At 43.9% G+C, this 16,892-nt stretch overlaps 1 protein-coding gene across 11 annotated transcripts in view; it reads left to right on the top strand.

The window, feature by feature from the left end:
* The window catches only part of RAP1GAP2 (RAP1 GTPase activating protein 2), a 1,112,678-nt gene that overhangs the window by 1,077,657 nt on the left and 18,129 nt on the right, over positions 1-16,892 (top strand). For 10 of the 11 annotated variants that reach the window (XR_012298693.1, XM_073667801.1, XM_073667802.1 and 7 more), the window contains 2 exons: positions 6,292-6,409; positions 13,866-13,983. Coding sequence is in view for 10 of the 11 variants with exons in the window: in XM_073667801.1 (XP_073523902.1) it covers positions 6,292-6,409; positions 13,866-13,983 (236 nt within the window). In the remaining variant the exon portion in view is untranslated. The remainder of the gene's footprint in view (positions 1-6,291; positions 6,410-13,865; positions 13,984-16,892) is intronic. The other variant, XM_073667807.1, reaches the window with a different exon arrangement.

Raw genomic sequence — 16,892 nt, forward strand, 5'->3', positions numbered from 1 at the left:
ATAGCAAATCTAAAAAACTGCACTACATTTCTAATTGGAGGTATTTGCTAACATTATTATTATTACACCTACTACATATTGGGATAGGATCTTGGAGATGGGAATACCACTTTAAGGCCCCAGTCATTTACTCTACTAGGGCATATTGATAGCACAGATGTTCTCTATCTTTGGGCTCTGGGTTGAAGCCCCATATTGTAGATACTGTAGAAATACAGGGCTTTGTGCTTTGTACTTTTGCACGTTCATAAGCTCTGTCTGGTCTCCCACACATGGCACACAGCGTCATGGCACCTGTGTTGTGGTGTTCTTCGCACATGCCTAAAAAGAAAATCACAATGCAAAAACGGTTCGATATAGTAGTGCAGAAAATGAGACTCAATGGGTCAAGTGACCAAAATACCAATTGTGTAAGTGGTGACTTTATGGCAAAAAAACATACTGTAGAAATGGTGTTTAGAATGGTATATATGTCAATGGCCATTTGATAACTGACTCAGGAAAACGCCTTTAAGTGACTTGGGCTCTGATGCAGCGAAGGGGGTGCCACACTAATTAAATGCAATACTGATAGGAGTCCTAGAATTTGAAGCCCCATCAATCAGTAAGGTATGGCATGTTCTAACAATAGGTCATCACTTTCCATGGTAGGACCTCCCCTTTAAGACATATAACCTTCTACTGAGAGAACAGGTTTATACAGAAAAGATAGATCAAGCATCCTTGTGTCAGGAGTTACCCTCTACATTAGCTATGTTGTATACACGCATGAAAGATTAAAGGCTCATTCAGACGTCCGTGGAAATCGGTCCAAGATTTGGCGGTGGCTCTCCCAACCCGAGAGGGACAGCCTCATAGAAATACATGAAGCTGTTACTCTCGGAGACCCCTGACCGGTCTGTGCATTAGAGGTCTAACCTCAGAGCGATGTGCACAAACGTCTGAATTAATGTTTTTTCACCAAGTAGGTAGATGAAAGAAATCAAGCAAATAGTCATATGAAACTTTCTATAGCAATGGTAATCAGAATTTTCCACCATATCTTCTCATATATCCTCCTATCGGAGATAATGCATCTTTGTGTTCTATTACAATTGTTCTATAATTCTCATCTGGCTACAACCTGAAAAGTGATGTACAAGAACATGATTTTTTTCCACTGGGAAATTTCCCTTGCTATTTTCTATAAGCCTGAGCATTTGTATCTCTAATAAAGTTGCAGACGTATTCTTCTCCTCATACTCACTTCATCCTGCACTCAGTTCAGGTGATACAAGGGCAATAGGCTACAAACATCCATGTAATCATTGAAAGTATGCACGTCCTCAAAGGTGGAGAACCATATTCAGGTCCTGAATACTGCTTGAGCACTAAAAAAGGGTTTATGAGATGAAAAGGGTTTTCTCGGATCAGAATATTGATTGCCTGTCATTGGGATATGTAATAATTATCAGATTGGTGGGGACTCAACTCTCAAAACCCCCATTGGTCAACTATTTGAAGGGGCTGTGCACTTACACAAACACTTTGACCTCTTCAGTGTTTATGGCACAACACTGCCTATGTAGATGAACGTTGCAGCCCCTTCAAACAGCTAATTTGCTGGGATACCGAGAGTCAGACACCAACTAATGTGATATTAATGGCTTATCCTAATCATAGACCACCATTATTCTGATCTCAGAAAGTCCATTTAAATAAAAGCGGTTGCTCGTTGTCCATAAACAGTATCACTCTCAATAATTCCCATTCATGTCAATGGGACTGAGCTGCAATACTACACAAAACCTATGAGCAGGAGTGGCACGGTTTCTGGACATCAAGCAGGCCCTTTTTTTAATCTAGACAACTCCATTAGGAGCCCAAATACTTACAATTAAGGGAAATTTTATCTTAAAAAATGTATTTTTAATGGAGTATCTAATAATTACATCATCACAAGGTGTTCCTTTGCTGGTACTCACAATGAAATAAGTAAGTAGACCAACTAATGCATGGATGTGATGGGACTTCGAAATTAAGGGCTCATTCAGTCGTCAACTTTTCTCTTATGAGTTCTATCCATGTTTTTCACAGATTGAATTCATACCTATCATAGTCTATGGAGCTGTTCACATGTTTGTGTATTTTTGCAGTCTGCGTGGTCCACTCAAAATCACGGAGACATGGTCCATTTTGATCTGAGTCTCAAATCAAGTCACCAATGCAAGTCTATGGGTCTGTGAAAAAATCCCATCTATGTGCTGTTCATTTTTCATGGTCTTTTTGATAGTAGAAGCTTGATAAACCTCCATCAGTTTTTTCTTATTCATCTGAAAAAAAATGATGAAACTCTGACCAAACTGTGATGGTAATGTAAAGGAGTGGAGAGCTGTTGACACCCCTCTTAAAGATCCTATGGTTATATAATGCATTGCAATATTTTAAATGTTATATCTGGTTTGTGGTCTGGTTGGTTAGCTGCAGACTTGGTTATCTATTGGGGCCAGCCCATAGTGGAAGAAAGTACGTGGGCAAAATGAACCCAGTTCCTGTTGTTAGGGAGATAGAGAAGACTGCTGAAAGGAGAAAGACTTCTGGTCCTAATCTTAGCAGACCTGCATTGAGGCTGCAGAAACGCTTAAAAAAACGCATGGTAGAAGGCCTGCCATGTTCCCCAATGATAATCCGCATGTGCTGTGCACATGCTGCGGAAATTTCCGCTGCGGATTATCATTGCGGAAAAATACGCAGCATGTCCATTAATTTTGCAGACACACAGCGTAATTGCCGCTATTGACTTGCATTGAAACGCATATTATCCGTGTCAGTACATTTGCACACACGGATAATATGCGTTTCTATGTGCGGATGGTACAGACCCGGGCACCAAAGAACCTGTGAAAAAAAAGAATAAAATAAAAAATAAATATGATATTTACCTTCTGATGGCCCCCGGTCTCCTTGTCTCCGCTTGCCGGCAGATCGCGGTGGACTGAAGGACCTGCGCTGACGTCATTTAGTCATGTGACGGCAGGTCCTTCAGTGTACCATGAGCTGCCGGCAAGGCAGGACGGAGCGAAACCAGACTCCGGGTGCCATCGGAAGGTAAGTATAGATTTATTTTTTTATTTTTTGACATTCTTTGGGGGTCACACTATATAAATTCATGCCGTTTCCATGGATTTATATAGTGTGACCAAGTTGTCAAGCACTTTCCAAGTGATGCTAAAATCGCTTGGAAAGCGCTTGTCAACCCGCATGCGGAAATGCATGTGAAGAACGCTTCACATCCGCATGTCCCTGGCAGAAAAAACACATGTACAATCCGCATGTACAATCCGCATGCGTTTTTTCTGCCAGGGAGATGCAGAAATGCTCAGGAAAAAATCCGGACCATTTCTGCATCGTGGGCACATAGTCTGAAAGGGCTGTTATGCGAGAAGAAGGTAGACCATTCTTAGGGCCCCGTCACACTAAGCGATGCAGCAGCGATCCCGACAACGATACGACCTGTTAGGGATCGTTGCTGCATCGCTAATACATCGCTGGTGAGCTGTCAAACAGGCGATCAGGGGAGCAGCGATATCGTGGAAAGAATCGTTCCACGATGTCCTGCTCCCGTTACCAGCCTGCTGCAAGCAGGAGCAGGCTGGTAACTATGGTAAACATCGGGTTACTAAGTGCGCGTGTGCCCCTAGTAACCCGCTGTTTACCATGGATACCACTCTGCTACGGTGAGCGGGAGCCTCCGCGCACCGTAGCAGAGTGGTATCCATGGTAAACAGCGGGTTACTAAGTGCGCGCGTGCCCCTAGTAACCCGATGTTTACCATAGTTACCAGCCAGATCGTTGGTCCCGCTGGTCACACACAGCGATGTGTGCTGGCCAGCGGGAGGCCAACGACCAAAAAATGGTCCAGGACACTTTGCAACGATCAGCGACCTCACAGCAGGGGCCTGATCGTTGCAAAGTGTCACACACAGCGACATCGCTGGTGAGGTCGCTGTTGCGTCACCAAAACCGTGACTCAGCAGCGATATCGCTATGTGAGACGGGAGCTTTAGACAGCACATTCTGTAGTAAACAAGGATTAAATGGCAGAAGGATTCCTTATTTTAGACAAATGGAGCCTACAGAAAACGTTATCTATACTAGATAAGAAGTGGAAGTGTAGCCAGACCTGAGGGTCGTAAAGGAGAAGATCGCCAGGCAGGGACATATTCTCCCTGAAGATGCAGTGGCATACCAAGGTGCATATAAGTCCACATCAAATGAACTTTGAGAATTGTAGTGAAGAGTCAAAGCAATGCACCTCAGCTAGTGAGGTCCTCACACAAAGGGAAGATGAAGGTTTCCATAGTGGTTTGCTGGACTATTGAAACATGTAATGAAAGAAATGTACCACCGCATGTAACCGTGAAGCTCCTGACTCTGGACTGTGTAGAAGATGTATTCTCTAAATGTTGTGCCTGCTATCTGATGTATATAAGTTTCACCAATTCATTCAGTAAAGAAAAGTTTATTTTTAGACTCTGGTCTCCCTCATTCACCTCTACCTTTTTGGGTATCGCTGAGGTAACAGCACATACACCCAGACACGTTTTGTTGTAGTGTTGGTGGGGCACGGATGAGACCTGTGGCCATGGCTGTGTAGCGCCCCGAGGGCTCGGCCGCTACAGGGGTATTGCACCTCAGACCAGAGGTGTGATATTCCACTCCCGGGTAAGGATGGAGAATGGACCAGGGCTCAGTTAGCTGCATGCAGCACACACACACCCCATTTCCCAGGGACAGCTCAACGGTGCTCCCACTAGACAGAAGTGCAGGCACGACCGACCATGTCCCTGCTGGAGTGGGGAGGGAGGGGTGGAACACCCAGTGCTGTAGGGGCAGATAGGGGGCGGTTCCTGAGTGTAGGAAGGAGCCCATTGGTTGCTGGTCACCTGGGCTCATGGCTAGAGGGAGGTATAAAAGGTGGGCACCATCTTAGAACAGTGTTCAGTGAGAGAAGGAGTGCAGCCAGAGAGGGCTGACAGGAAGCTGTGGCTCAGTCTGGGCCCAGTTCCCCGAGGCAGGCCTAGAGGAGAGGCCGGAGCCTGAGAGGAGAAGGAGAAGTGGGCCTGGAGAAGAGGTCAAGGGAAGGAGGAGAAGACAGAACAGGAGAGAAGGAGAAGAGAGAGAAACAGAAGGGCTCAGGAACAAGAAGGTGGAAGGGACCCTAAGAACCCACGAGAATCCAGGGTGCAGGGTCAGGCAGATTAAGGGTACCGGATCCCAAGTTGGTGGAGGAGAAACAACCCTCAGCCAAAGACCGGTCGTCGTGATCATATATTGGTGCGACACCTCATCAAACCTGCTAGGAAGGCACCATATAGGACAGCGGAGGACGGGGCCCACGTTTAACCGCACAGGTCCGCGGCAGCTGGACAAAAGTGGGTCACTGGTGAGGCAGGCCAGAGAAAGGATAAAAGGGGGTCCTGTGCCATGCTCCTGAACTGCCTAGGAGTTGACCGAGCCCCTCACCTGGTGGACGCAGCACGGCTCGGGCGGTCACTGCTGGCTGAAGTGACCTGGAACAAACGAACTGTGAGTAAAGACCCTGGACTGTAACTTGTTGTCTGTGTGCTCCTTCGCGCCTCCAGCACTATCAGCACCGGGACCCGCACTACCATCACTCCCACCATCCACTACACTGCCCTGGGGCTGCACTCTTCCCGTGGGGAGTCACATCACCTCAGCTGCACCCATCATCAGCCCCAGCGGACTGCCTTGCAGCGGCGGTTCCTAATAACCGCAATCCACGGGTGGCGTAGTCGGACATTATTTGGAGCGCATAGCAGACTACCATTGGCCTGACCACCCTGAGCCGCGGGACCGGGCCGCCACTACTACTACCCCCATCGTTCCCCTATCGCCCGGATCCGCGTGCCCCACGGCCCAGGGGGCGAGTCAGCTGCTCCCCCCATTACAGTAAAAAAGACACACGGACCTAACACTGATACTAGGACCGTTTCGTGCCCATGAGAATAAACACTGACAGCAGAATGAGCTTCAAGAGACATCTGTTGTAGCCACACTGCTACAACTAATAGAAGAGGGTCTGGCATGGGGAATTCCCCTCTATTACCCTAATATACTGTACAGTAATAGGTATTTGAAAATGGGGGTTCTAAAAAAGTGCATTATTCATCTGATGTTGGTATCTGTTGTATAGAAGCCCTGCTCACTGTAAATATATTTGTTTCTTGAATTTGCTATTTAAGGTTTTCTGTTTTATAAAATACTTTCCCCAACCATTTTGTTTTCCAGACCATACATTAAACTGAAGGAGAATGGGCGATCCAACATTTCTCGCTCTTCATCCAGTACGAGCAGTTTCAGCAGCACAGCTGGAGAGAGCGAGGCTATGGAGGAATATGAGAGTGTGGTGCGTATCTTACACATATCTGAGGGGAATACATTGTGAGGAGATCGAAAAAATCCAATCTTAACAACAGCAAAAAATCCTTTGTGTGAACAGTGGTGGAGCATCACATTCTAGGGTTATGGGAATACAGATTGTTTAACTAGATGGTTTGTATGAAGCAGATGAAAAAGCTAAATCTTAAAGTAATTGTTATTCCGCTGTTACCTATGTTTCTTGGAAAGCTATAAAAAAAAACATGTATTGTAATACCAGTGCACAACTAGACACATTGCATAAATCTGAGAAATCAGGGACGAACTAGGAAATAATGGAGGTCACATTATATTTGAGGGCAATTTCATGTTAGGGGTTGCTTCCTTTAACAAAGGGTATAGACAGGTCCATCTGAAAGGTTACTTCTCCCAACACTCCAAAAAGCACTCAAACTTGCCTTGGTTGACGCCTGTGTTTGTAATAGTGAGGAGAGAGGACTAGGCTGCCATCGTACCCTTCTGGCAATGACTTATCTCCATAGGATTGAAAACAGATTGAGCATATTGAAATCCAATTTAGCCTTTAGATATGATGAATCTACAGGTAAGGAAGGAAATATTGTTTTGTATGTGTAAAAATGTATTTCTGCCAGTCACACGCTGTAGCAATTCAGAGAAAACATACTTTCAACAGTCGTCCAAGGACTATGGTCTCGATTCATCAAGGCGTTTTCTACAATTTTCTAGTGTAAAACACCTTGAAATGTCACATTATTATACAACTTGGAGTTGCAAAAAAATGTTGGACTTTTGGCATTTTTATGCCAGTCCTGGCCAGCTCTACCAAAGTGAGTGGGGCTTGGGTGGTATGGGGTGAGGCCAAGTCCATCAACAAGTTCATCAAAATTATTCCAGAAATATACACTAGTCCCTAACTTGAGTAACATTTCTGGTAGATGGGCACAGCAGTTATAAGATGGCCTAATCTATTTAGAGGTGTGTGCCTCGTAATGAATTAGGGGCATCTTACTCCAGCAGTGATTTCAGCTTACTCCAGCAGTGATTTCATTAAGACTGGCAAACATGAAGACTAAGAGGTCTTTCCCTATGTACACACATAGTCAGAGACCTGTCATTCAACTGGAGTAAGGTAGGGAGAAGCCACTGGGGACCTACCTTAGACTGTTGCACTGAGGGCTCGCTCACACAGCCGTATAACACGGCCGAGTGCTAAGCGATGTTTATCGGTAGCACTCGGCCCAATGTTATACTATGGAGCAGTGCAGATCTGCGATTATTTTCTCATGCTGATGCATCCAGTAATCGGATCGCACTCATCCATTCAAGTCTATGGGTGTGTGTCATACAAGTGCAGTCCGATATACTCTCACAAAGACAATGGAGAAGATGGAGAAATTACGTTCTCCATCTTCTCCGCACCTGTGATGCGATTCTCTCATGCGACAGGATTGGATCACACTCGGATCAATCTCTGACAGAGATTGAGCAGAGTGTCATTAGCATAATTGTCCCGATTCGCTCACATGAGAGAATCTACCCCAGTGTGAGCGCGCCTTTAGACTTAGACTAGTCATCCAAGATGCTTAGTCCCGGCCAGCTTTACAAAGTATGTCTTTTCTGAAATGCTGCAGCATTTAGAGTACACCATACCTCCCTGCAATCACGCAGCCCTTGCCTGATTCATGCTTCCCAAGGTTTAGGCAGCATAAATCTAATGACCGGTTCCCTTTAAGGCTTTCATCATAAACATAAGCCAAGATACAAGACACAAGAGCCAACATAGCTATATACCGGCCCTGAGTTGTTTTGTGTTGTAATTCAAGCCTGTATTCATAATCCTACTGTGTGCACAGCGTGTAACCAGGCAAGCACTTAAATCTTACCGAACACCCAGCAATGTATTGTGCTCTGCTGCCCTGTGATGTGGGAGAGATTTTTAGATATCTAAGCAAGGCAAGCACTGCACAGAAGGGAAATCACCTGAATAAGCTCCACAGTAGCCAGACCGTAAAGAAGCAGGGAATTTGAGCACATGAGATAGCTTTAAATTTTATTGATCGACCCTTACTTTAAGGACAACTTGTAATTTTATGATAAATTAACTCCTGAAGCCTGCCTGTTTGGGATCTTTAGGATCCAGCCATGTGTTTTATGTTTATTTCTTTTTAATTTCTCCATCTATGTAACTATACCTAGGCTTGTTTTTTTTCAGTACCATTTGGGGGTAAATCTAAATTCAGCAATTCTGCCATTAATATATGCATATTGCTCTTCATCATGCAGTGAACATAACATGCTACCTTCACTTTATATGGACTTTTTGTAGCATGGGTTTTATTTTCTATTGATACCATCTGTAAGGTTCATATTTATTCTTCATTAACTTTTATTCAGTTTGCCGGCTTATCTGACATGCTTTGTGTAATACCATACTTTGTTCAGTATTACATATAAGTTATCTTAATTATTTGAGACAACCCACCAATCCCGAGAACCTAGTTGTGAAATGCGTGTGAGCTTGGCTGTGTATGAGCATCACCACTCCATGCGTTGTCTCTGTGACTGTCCGAGATGCTGTAGCTGGGCATCAAGCTTGTGTAGTCGCCACTCAATTCAAATGGGGCATTTCAGATGTTTGTTCCAGGGATTGTTGGGGATTACCGTAGTTGGATCCACAGCAATCAGCAAGTTGGGAACAATATCTTATATACAGTAGAGTGAAAAAGTGTTTGCCCCCGTCCTGATTTCTTCTTTTTTGCATGTTTGTCACACATAAATGTTTCAGATCACAAAACTAATTTAAATATTAGACAAAGATAACACAAGTAAATTAAGAATGCAGTTTTTAAATGAATGGTCTTTATTATTAAGGGAAAAAGAAATCCAAACCTACAGGGCCCTGTGTGAAAAAGTGATTGTCCCCTTCCTTAAAACATGCATAAATTAACTGTGGTTTATCACATCTTTGGGAAGCTGAGTTAAATTTCCCTAGCCATACACAGGCCTGATTACTGCCACACCCTTTTCTCAATCAAGAAATCACTTAAATAGGACCTGCCTGACAAAGAGAAGTACACCAAAAGATCCTCAAAAGCTAGATATCATGAGATCTTGAGATCTATCAGTCTTCAAAACGTTATCAAGCCATTTCTAAATATTTGGGACTCCAGCGAACCACAGTGAGTGCCATTATCCACAAATGGCGAAAACATGGAACAGTGGTGAACCTTCCCAGGAGTGGCTGGTCGGCCAAAATTACCCCAAGACCGCAGTGGCAACTCATTCAAGAGGTCACAAAAGACCCCAGAACAACATTCAAAAAACTACAGGCCTCACTTGCCTCAGTTAAGGTCAGTGTTCATCACTTCACCATAAGAAAGAGACTGGGCAAAAATGCCATGCATGACAAAGTTCCAAGACGAAAACCACTGCTGAACAAAAAGAACATAAAGGATAGTCTCAGTTTTGCCAGAAAACGTCTTGATGATCACCAAGACTTTTGGGAGAATACTGTGGACTGACGAGACAAAAGTTGAACTTTTGGAAGGTGTATGTCCCATTACATCTGGCGTAGAATTAACACAGCATTTCAGAAAAGAAACATCATACTGTAAAATATGGTGGTGGTAGTGTGATGGTCTGGGGCTGTTTTGCTGCTTTAGGACCTGGAAGACTTGCTGTGGTAAATGGAGCCATGAATTCTGCTGTCTACCAAAAAATCCTGAAGGAAAATTTCCAGCCATCTGTTCGTGACCTCAAGCTGAAGCGCTCTTGGGCTATGCAGCAGGACAATGATCCAAAACACATCAGCAAGTCCACCTCTGAATGGCTTAAAGGGAACCTGTCATGTCCTGTCTACTATGTAATCTGCCCCCATTGCGTTGTTAGTGATGCAATGTGCATCACTAACACACTTTTTTCATTAAAATTGGCGCTAATATCATTAGTATATAGCACTTTATATAGTTATATCATACCTACTCATTTAGTAATAGGGGTGTGATCCTCGCATTTAGTCATGGCTGGCGCTGCCCATCCATTTGAATTCTGCTCCCGACTCTCGCTGAAGTAAGGAAGGGGGCAAACGATTTTTTACACCACCACCAGTGGGTACGGAAAGTATTCAGACCCCTTTAAATATTTAACTCTTTGTTTCATTGCAGCCATTTGGTAAATTCTAAAAAGTTATTTTTTTGGGGGAATGATGCAACAAGTTTTTCACACCTGGATTTGGGAATCCTCTGCCATTCTTCCTTGCAGATCCCCTCCAGTTTCATCAGGTTGGATGGTGAACGTTGGTGGACAGTCATTTTCAGGTCTCTCCAGAGATGCTCAATTGGGTTTAGGTCAGGGCTCTGGCTAGGCCAGTCAAGAATTGTCACAGAGTTGTTCTGAGGCCACTCCTTTGTTATTTTAGCTGTGTGCTTAGGGACATTGTCTTGTTGGAAGATGAACCTTTGGCCAAGTCTGAGGTCCAGAGGACTCTGGAAGAGGTTTTCATCCAGGATATCTCTGTACTTGGCCGCATTCATGTTTTCTTCAATTGCAACCAGTCGTCCTGTCCCTGCAGCTGAAAAACACCCCCATAGCATGATGCTGCCACCACCATGTTTCACTGTTGGGATTGTATTGGAAAGGTGATGAGCAGTGCCTGGTTTTCTCCACTCTTACCACTTAGAACTTTTTAGTGATAATAATTCTATCTTCATCTCATCAGACCAGAGAAACTTATTTCTCATAGTCTGGGAGTCCTTCATGTGTTTTTGAGCAAACTCTATGCGGGCTTTCATATGTCTTGCACGGAGGAGAGGCTTCCGTCAGGCCACTCTGCCATAAAGGCCCAACTGGTAGAGGGCTGCAGTGATAGTTGACTTTGTGGAACTTTCTCCCATCTCCTTACTGCATCTCTGGAGCTCAGCCACAGGGATCTTGGGGTTCTTCTTTACCTCTCTCACCTAGGCTCTTCTCCCATGATTGCTTAGTTTGGCTGGACGGCCAGGTCTAGGAAGACTTCTGGTGGTCCCAAACTTCTTCCATTTAAGGATTATGGAGGTTACTGTGCTCTGAGGAACCTTGAGTACTGTAGAAATTCTTTTGTAACCTTGGCCAGATCTGTGTCTTGCCACAATTCTGTCTCTGAGCTCCTTGGGCAATTCCTTTGAGCTCATGATTCTCATTTGGTCTGACATGCACTGTGAGCTGTGAGGTCTTATATAGACAGGTGTGTGCCTTTCTAAATCAAGTCCTATCAGTTTAATTAAACACAGCTCCAATGAAGGAGTAGAACCACCTCAAGGAGGATCACAAGGAAATGGACAGCATGTGACTTAAATATGAGTGTCTGAGCAAAGGGTCTAAATACTTATTACCATGTGATATTTCCGTTTTTCTTTTTTAATAAATTTGCAAAAATTTCTACATTTGTTTTTTTTTCAGTCAAGATGGGGTGCAGAGTGTACTTTAATGAGGAAAAAAAAATTTAAGAATTTAACAAATGGCTGCAACGAATCAAAGAGTGAAACATTTAAAGGGGTCTGAATACTTTCTGTACCCACTGTATTAGCTAAAAATTCCATTTTGAAATTGTTTCTGAAAGTTTATTGTCAAGTAACGATGCACTTCTGGCTTCTCAGCGTCAAGCTGTATTTCCTACCTAGCAGCACCCTTTTCTGGCTGATTGAAAGGTCAGAGGCCGTGTACTAGAGCAAACAACCTGTCTATCACCTAGAGGAGGGTGCTGCTAGGTAGGAAATACACTGTGATGCTGAGAAGCTGTAAGTGCATTGTCACGCCCCAATGCATCTCCAGAAACAACTTTTAAACTCAATTTCTCACGGTTGAAGCAGTGCTTTGGGATCATAATGGGATCCACTGGCATAACTTTTGAAGGGCTACACAATCATATCAATAGTACACATTGGGCAGGTAGGGTTAAAGGTTCTGACAGGTTCCCTTTCATACTAAATAGAGATTTATAAAATTAATTTTAATAAAGAGAAACACAAGATAATCACAGTCTTCATTATTTCAAGAACATACGTATGAAACTACTGTATATTATGCTTTAATATTGTTGTAAGCTCCCATGGCACTGGAGAAGCAGTACATTGTTTCTGGGACTTGTGATGTACCTAATCTGAGTAGTATAGTCTTTATACAAAGGGCCTTAACAGAATTAACATTCGGATGATGCAGTTTGTTGCCAGATTCATACATTAAGACTATGTGCACTCACAGTTTATTGAGGAGGTTTTTGGAGCAGGACCTCTTCAAAAATGTCTGAAAACTGCCTCGAAAAAACTCGAAAGACTTTTCCTATTCGTTTCTATTGTAAAACCACTTTTCAGTCATATATTCAGACTCTTGAGCGATTTTTCCCGCTAAAGGTTTTGAAAAAGGGCTGGCCGGAGAAAAGAAAGTGCTAGTCACATCTTTGAAACGACATTCTGACTGAATTTACTCCAAACTAGGCACTGTCCAATCAGAAGACTGAAAAAAGCACCTGACTAAAAACTTTTCTAAAACACTTAAACTCTTTAAAACTGGCTCAGAACATGGAAAAACTCCTTTAAAAACTACTCAGAGGAGGAGCGTTCTCTGAAGTGGTTTCCTCTAGAAAACTCGTTGTTTTTGACCTCCTAACAAAGACTCTGTGTGTACATATCCTTAGTATGTTATTTTTTTCAAGTTACATCCATTCAGTGCTTGGTTACGATAAAATCAGTTGAGTGATCTAAGTGAATCTGTTACATTTGGCTTCATTTCACATAATGGTGTAATGTGTGCAAATGTAGTGACAGCCATAGTAACCAATGATATGACTGCTTAAAGGGAACCTGTCATGTCCGAAAAAACTATTAACTTGCAGATATGTAGTAAATATGCAGGTTAATAGCGTTCTAAAGCTGTGCAGCCGCTGTACTGAAAGCTCAGCTACGAGGAGGAAATGGACTTTATTTCTGCATCCTCCGGCTTTCAGTCATAGAGGTCAGCTTAAGTCACCGCTCAGTACATAGTGAGCAGTGACTGTATACATGCCCTGGCACATTGACTGACAGCTCGTTCTGCAGCGTATCAGTGTAGAGACGACTGTCAGTCAGTGTTGGGGCATATATACAGTCGCCACTCACTATGTACTGAGCAGTGACTGAAGCCATGCCGGTCTCGCCTCTATGACTGAAAGCTGGAGGTTGCTGGGAGGAATAAAGTCCATTTCCTCCTGGTAGCCAGGCTTTCAGTGTGGTGGCTGTACAGCTTTGGAAAGCTATTAACCTGCAGATTAACCCCATATCAGGTTCCCTTTAAAGGTACAAAGACCAGCACAAAATTATACTCAGGTGGGATGTGTGTATGTATTGCCTCATACTGGTGAACAAGATCCATCTTATAGTTCTACCTACCTTGAATGAATTAAACATTTCAAAAAAGATCTAAATATATTTTTTTACAAACATTCTCCACAGGGCAGCCAACCTCTGACCGCATCACCCTACAAACAGGAAGTGTTTGTCTACAGTCCGTCGCCTAGCCACGAGAACCATACTCCCACTACCCCTGTAATCATGAGCAGGAGCCCTACAGGTGCTTCCCTTATTAAACTATATGTCTATAGGTCTGAATATACAGGAGGCCGGGATCTCCTCCTTATCACACCGACAGGGATATAATATAGTGCTTAAAAAGTACGGTCCTATAGGCTACGCTCCCACCATGAGTATTTGGTGAATTTTTGACGTTGCAGGTTTTCGTCACCATTTCTGCATTTATGATGTAAATTAGGTTACTTGCGTTTTTTTTCATTACATTTTTGAGTGCCTTTTTTTACATCAATTTTTATAGCATTTCTGCCGCTGTAGTTTTTATCTCTTTATTGGTGTGTCATGTAGTAAATAAAGCTGCTCTGTTTTTGATACTTTTTGCAAAAATTTTATTCTACACAGTCATGTGTGGAGTACATGCATTTTTAGTGCATTTTCTCAGCAGAAATGTACTAAAAACGTGTGTTTTTTACCTGTCACTTTTCCACGTCTAATGCAATTCTATGGGGAAAATCCACACATAAAACTCAGTGTACCCGCAAGAGAAATTGACATGTTGCAGATTTCAAACAAGCACCGTAAGTTAATTTACGTTGAGTTAAAAATACCATGGTGAGAATGAGATTTCTATAAATCCCTTCCACTTTGCTGGAAGTGTAAGACGCTGCGTTTTTTTGCACAGCAAAAATACACAGCCTCACCAAAAATTCAATGTGGAGAACTTAAACTTAAAGTTTGGTTCTACCAATATAGACTGCAGGAGATTTAGTTAAGGGTTTTTAATGAACCTAACACACATTAGAGGAAAGTCAGCTGAGCCCATTTTGTTTGAATCGGCCATGCAATTCTCCCCTGAATGATGTTAATAAAAAGATGGATCGGGCATGTTGAATTTCAACATGGCTAATCTTTTAATTCTCCTGGGAGATAAGAAACTTACTCCCTTCTCATTACTGAGAGCATTTGTATACTCAGACGAGCCAAGCGTTCAAGTGTCAGTTATACAAGTGCTTATTCGACAGCTACTGTAGCTAAGATTCATCGGTAAACTTAAAGCGTAACTAAACTGCAATTTTTTTTTTAAATAATTTTGTCCAGCATGGAAAGTTATGAAACTTTGAAAATCACTTTATTAGGGTATTTGACCGAGCACTCCTGTGTTCTTTATGCGAGAGCTGTCGCCAGATATGTCTGTCTGCAGTTTGTCTTCGGAGACAATACGATTGGCAGTCCGAAATTGGACATGCTGGACCGATATTTTCCCCAACATTCGGGGTCGGCCGACATTAATCTAATGTGTATGGGGGCTTTAGCAAGCTTAGCCAGTGCTCCTGTCACATTGCCGTGGGGCTGATCTAAACCACAGCACTATCTCCTCACACTCCAGTAAGATAATGGCTGTAATGCGTGTCAAGACCCTCACTGCCCCTTGTATACTGTAATGGAAGTATTGGGTTTCCTTTCACTCCCTGTATGTGTCACCGGAGAAGGGATGACATAATGAGAATGAGGTGCTTGTGGAAGTAAAGCCAATGCTCCCATTATAGTGTACTATGCAGGGGGCAGTGAAGGTCTGTCAAGCCTGTGGCAGGAGATGGTTCTGATAAGCATAGGATCTGAACAAGCATAGGAGAAAACAAGTGAATGTAGATGAAGGCAGGTGATTAGACTGTGGAAAATCAGGGGTTTGAAAGCTAGTTATATGCCTTTTTAACAGGAATTAAAGGAGTTCTCCAGCCTTAGGCTTCAAGTCTACAGTCACTCTATGTGACTGCAGACTTGTGAATCCTCACATCACGAGCATGGTACACTGTGAGGATTTTCCGGTGACTACAAGTATGTGCCGACTAGATGGGCATGGCCTTCCTCAATGCAAGTGTATTGAGCAAGGCGGGACACTGTCTAGTCATATTGTGGCCTGTAAGGTGGTCTTGTAATCGATGGGAGGTATGTATCCCAGAGATGGCTGGCTCTGGGATGTAACCCGGTGCATTATCGCTAGTGCAAGCATGCAGTAAGAGGATTAATTGGTGCAGCTGGGAGCCGGGGTATGGGTTGTTAGGAGAGATGGGCTGGTCCAGCAACTCACATACCTCACCTCTGGGTGTGGTTAACAGCCTCAGGTTTGGTGTACCAGAGACTTTGTTCAAAGTACTGTTCTCCTTTGTTGTGCCTGCACTAAAGGCTGTTTATTTGCACTTTTTACTTTTGCCGGTTTATGAAGTTAATAAACCGGCGTGGACATTTAAAGGAACCTGCTTCCTTTTTGCCTCTCAACGCACCTAAGTGAGTACCATTCCTACAATTGGTGGAGAATGCGGGCAGCATTCCAAGCAGAGACGTGTGACTGCTACAGGAAGGACTGCATGCCTTGGGTGAAGTCTGTCGCAAGCCAGCAAGCATTGCCAGACAAAATGGAGGACCTGCTGAAACACTTGGTCCAGTCGCAGCAGCAGCAGGAGACCAAGAGGCTGTTGTTACAGCAGATCCAGCAGCACCAGCAGGAACAACGGCAGCAGATGCAGCTTCTGGCAACCGCCATCCAGGGCTGGACGAGAGCCCAAACCCCGAGTCCGGCTGATGACTCCCATGTCCAGAAGGCAGTAAGATGGGCTTTGCAGAAAATGACCCTGGGGGATGATGTTGAGGCCTTCCTGACCGTGTTTGAAAGGGTCGCCGAGAGGGAGAAACTTTCACCAGACCAGTGGGCAGAGGTACTGGCGCCATACTTGACGGGAGAGCCCCAGAAGGCGTACTATGACTTAAGTTTGCAGGACGCCAAAGAGTATGGCAAGCTAAAGTCTGAGATCCTCGCACGCTTGGGGATGACAATGACTATCAGGTCGCAGCGGGTTCACCGCTGGGCGTATCACCGGGACAAACCACCTCACTCCCAAATGTTTGACCTGTTGCACCTGGTACAGAAGTGGCTGCAGCCGGAGTCCTCCATGC

The sequence above is a fragment of the Phyllobates terribilis genome, unplaced genomic scaffold (assembly GCF_046119375.1).
Source record: "Phyllobates terribilis strain yellow unplaced genomic scaffold, ASM4611937v1 Scaffold_2__4_contigs__length_985480577, whole genome shotgun sequence".
Taxonomy (NCBI): domain Eukaryota; kingdom Metazoa; phylum Chordata; class Amphibia; order Anura; family Dendrobatidae; genus Phyllobates; species Phyllobates terribilis.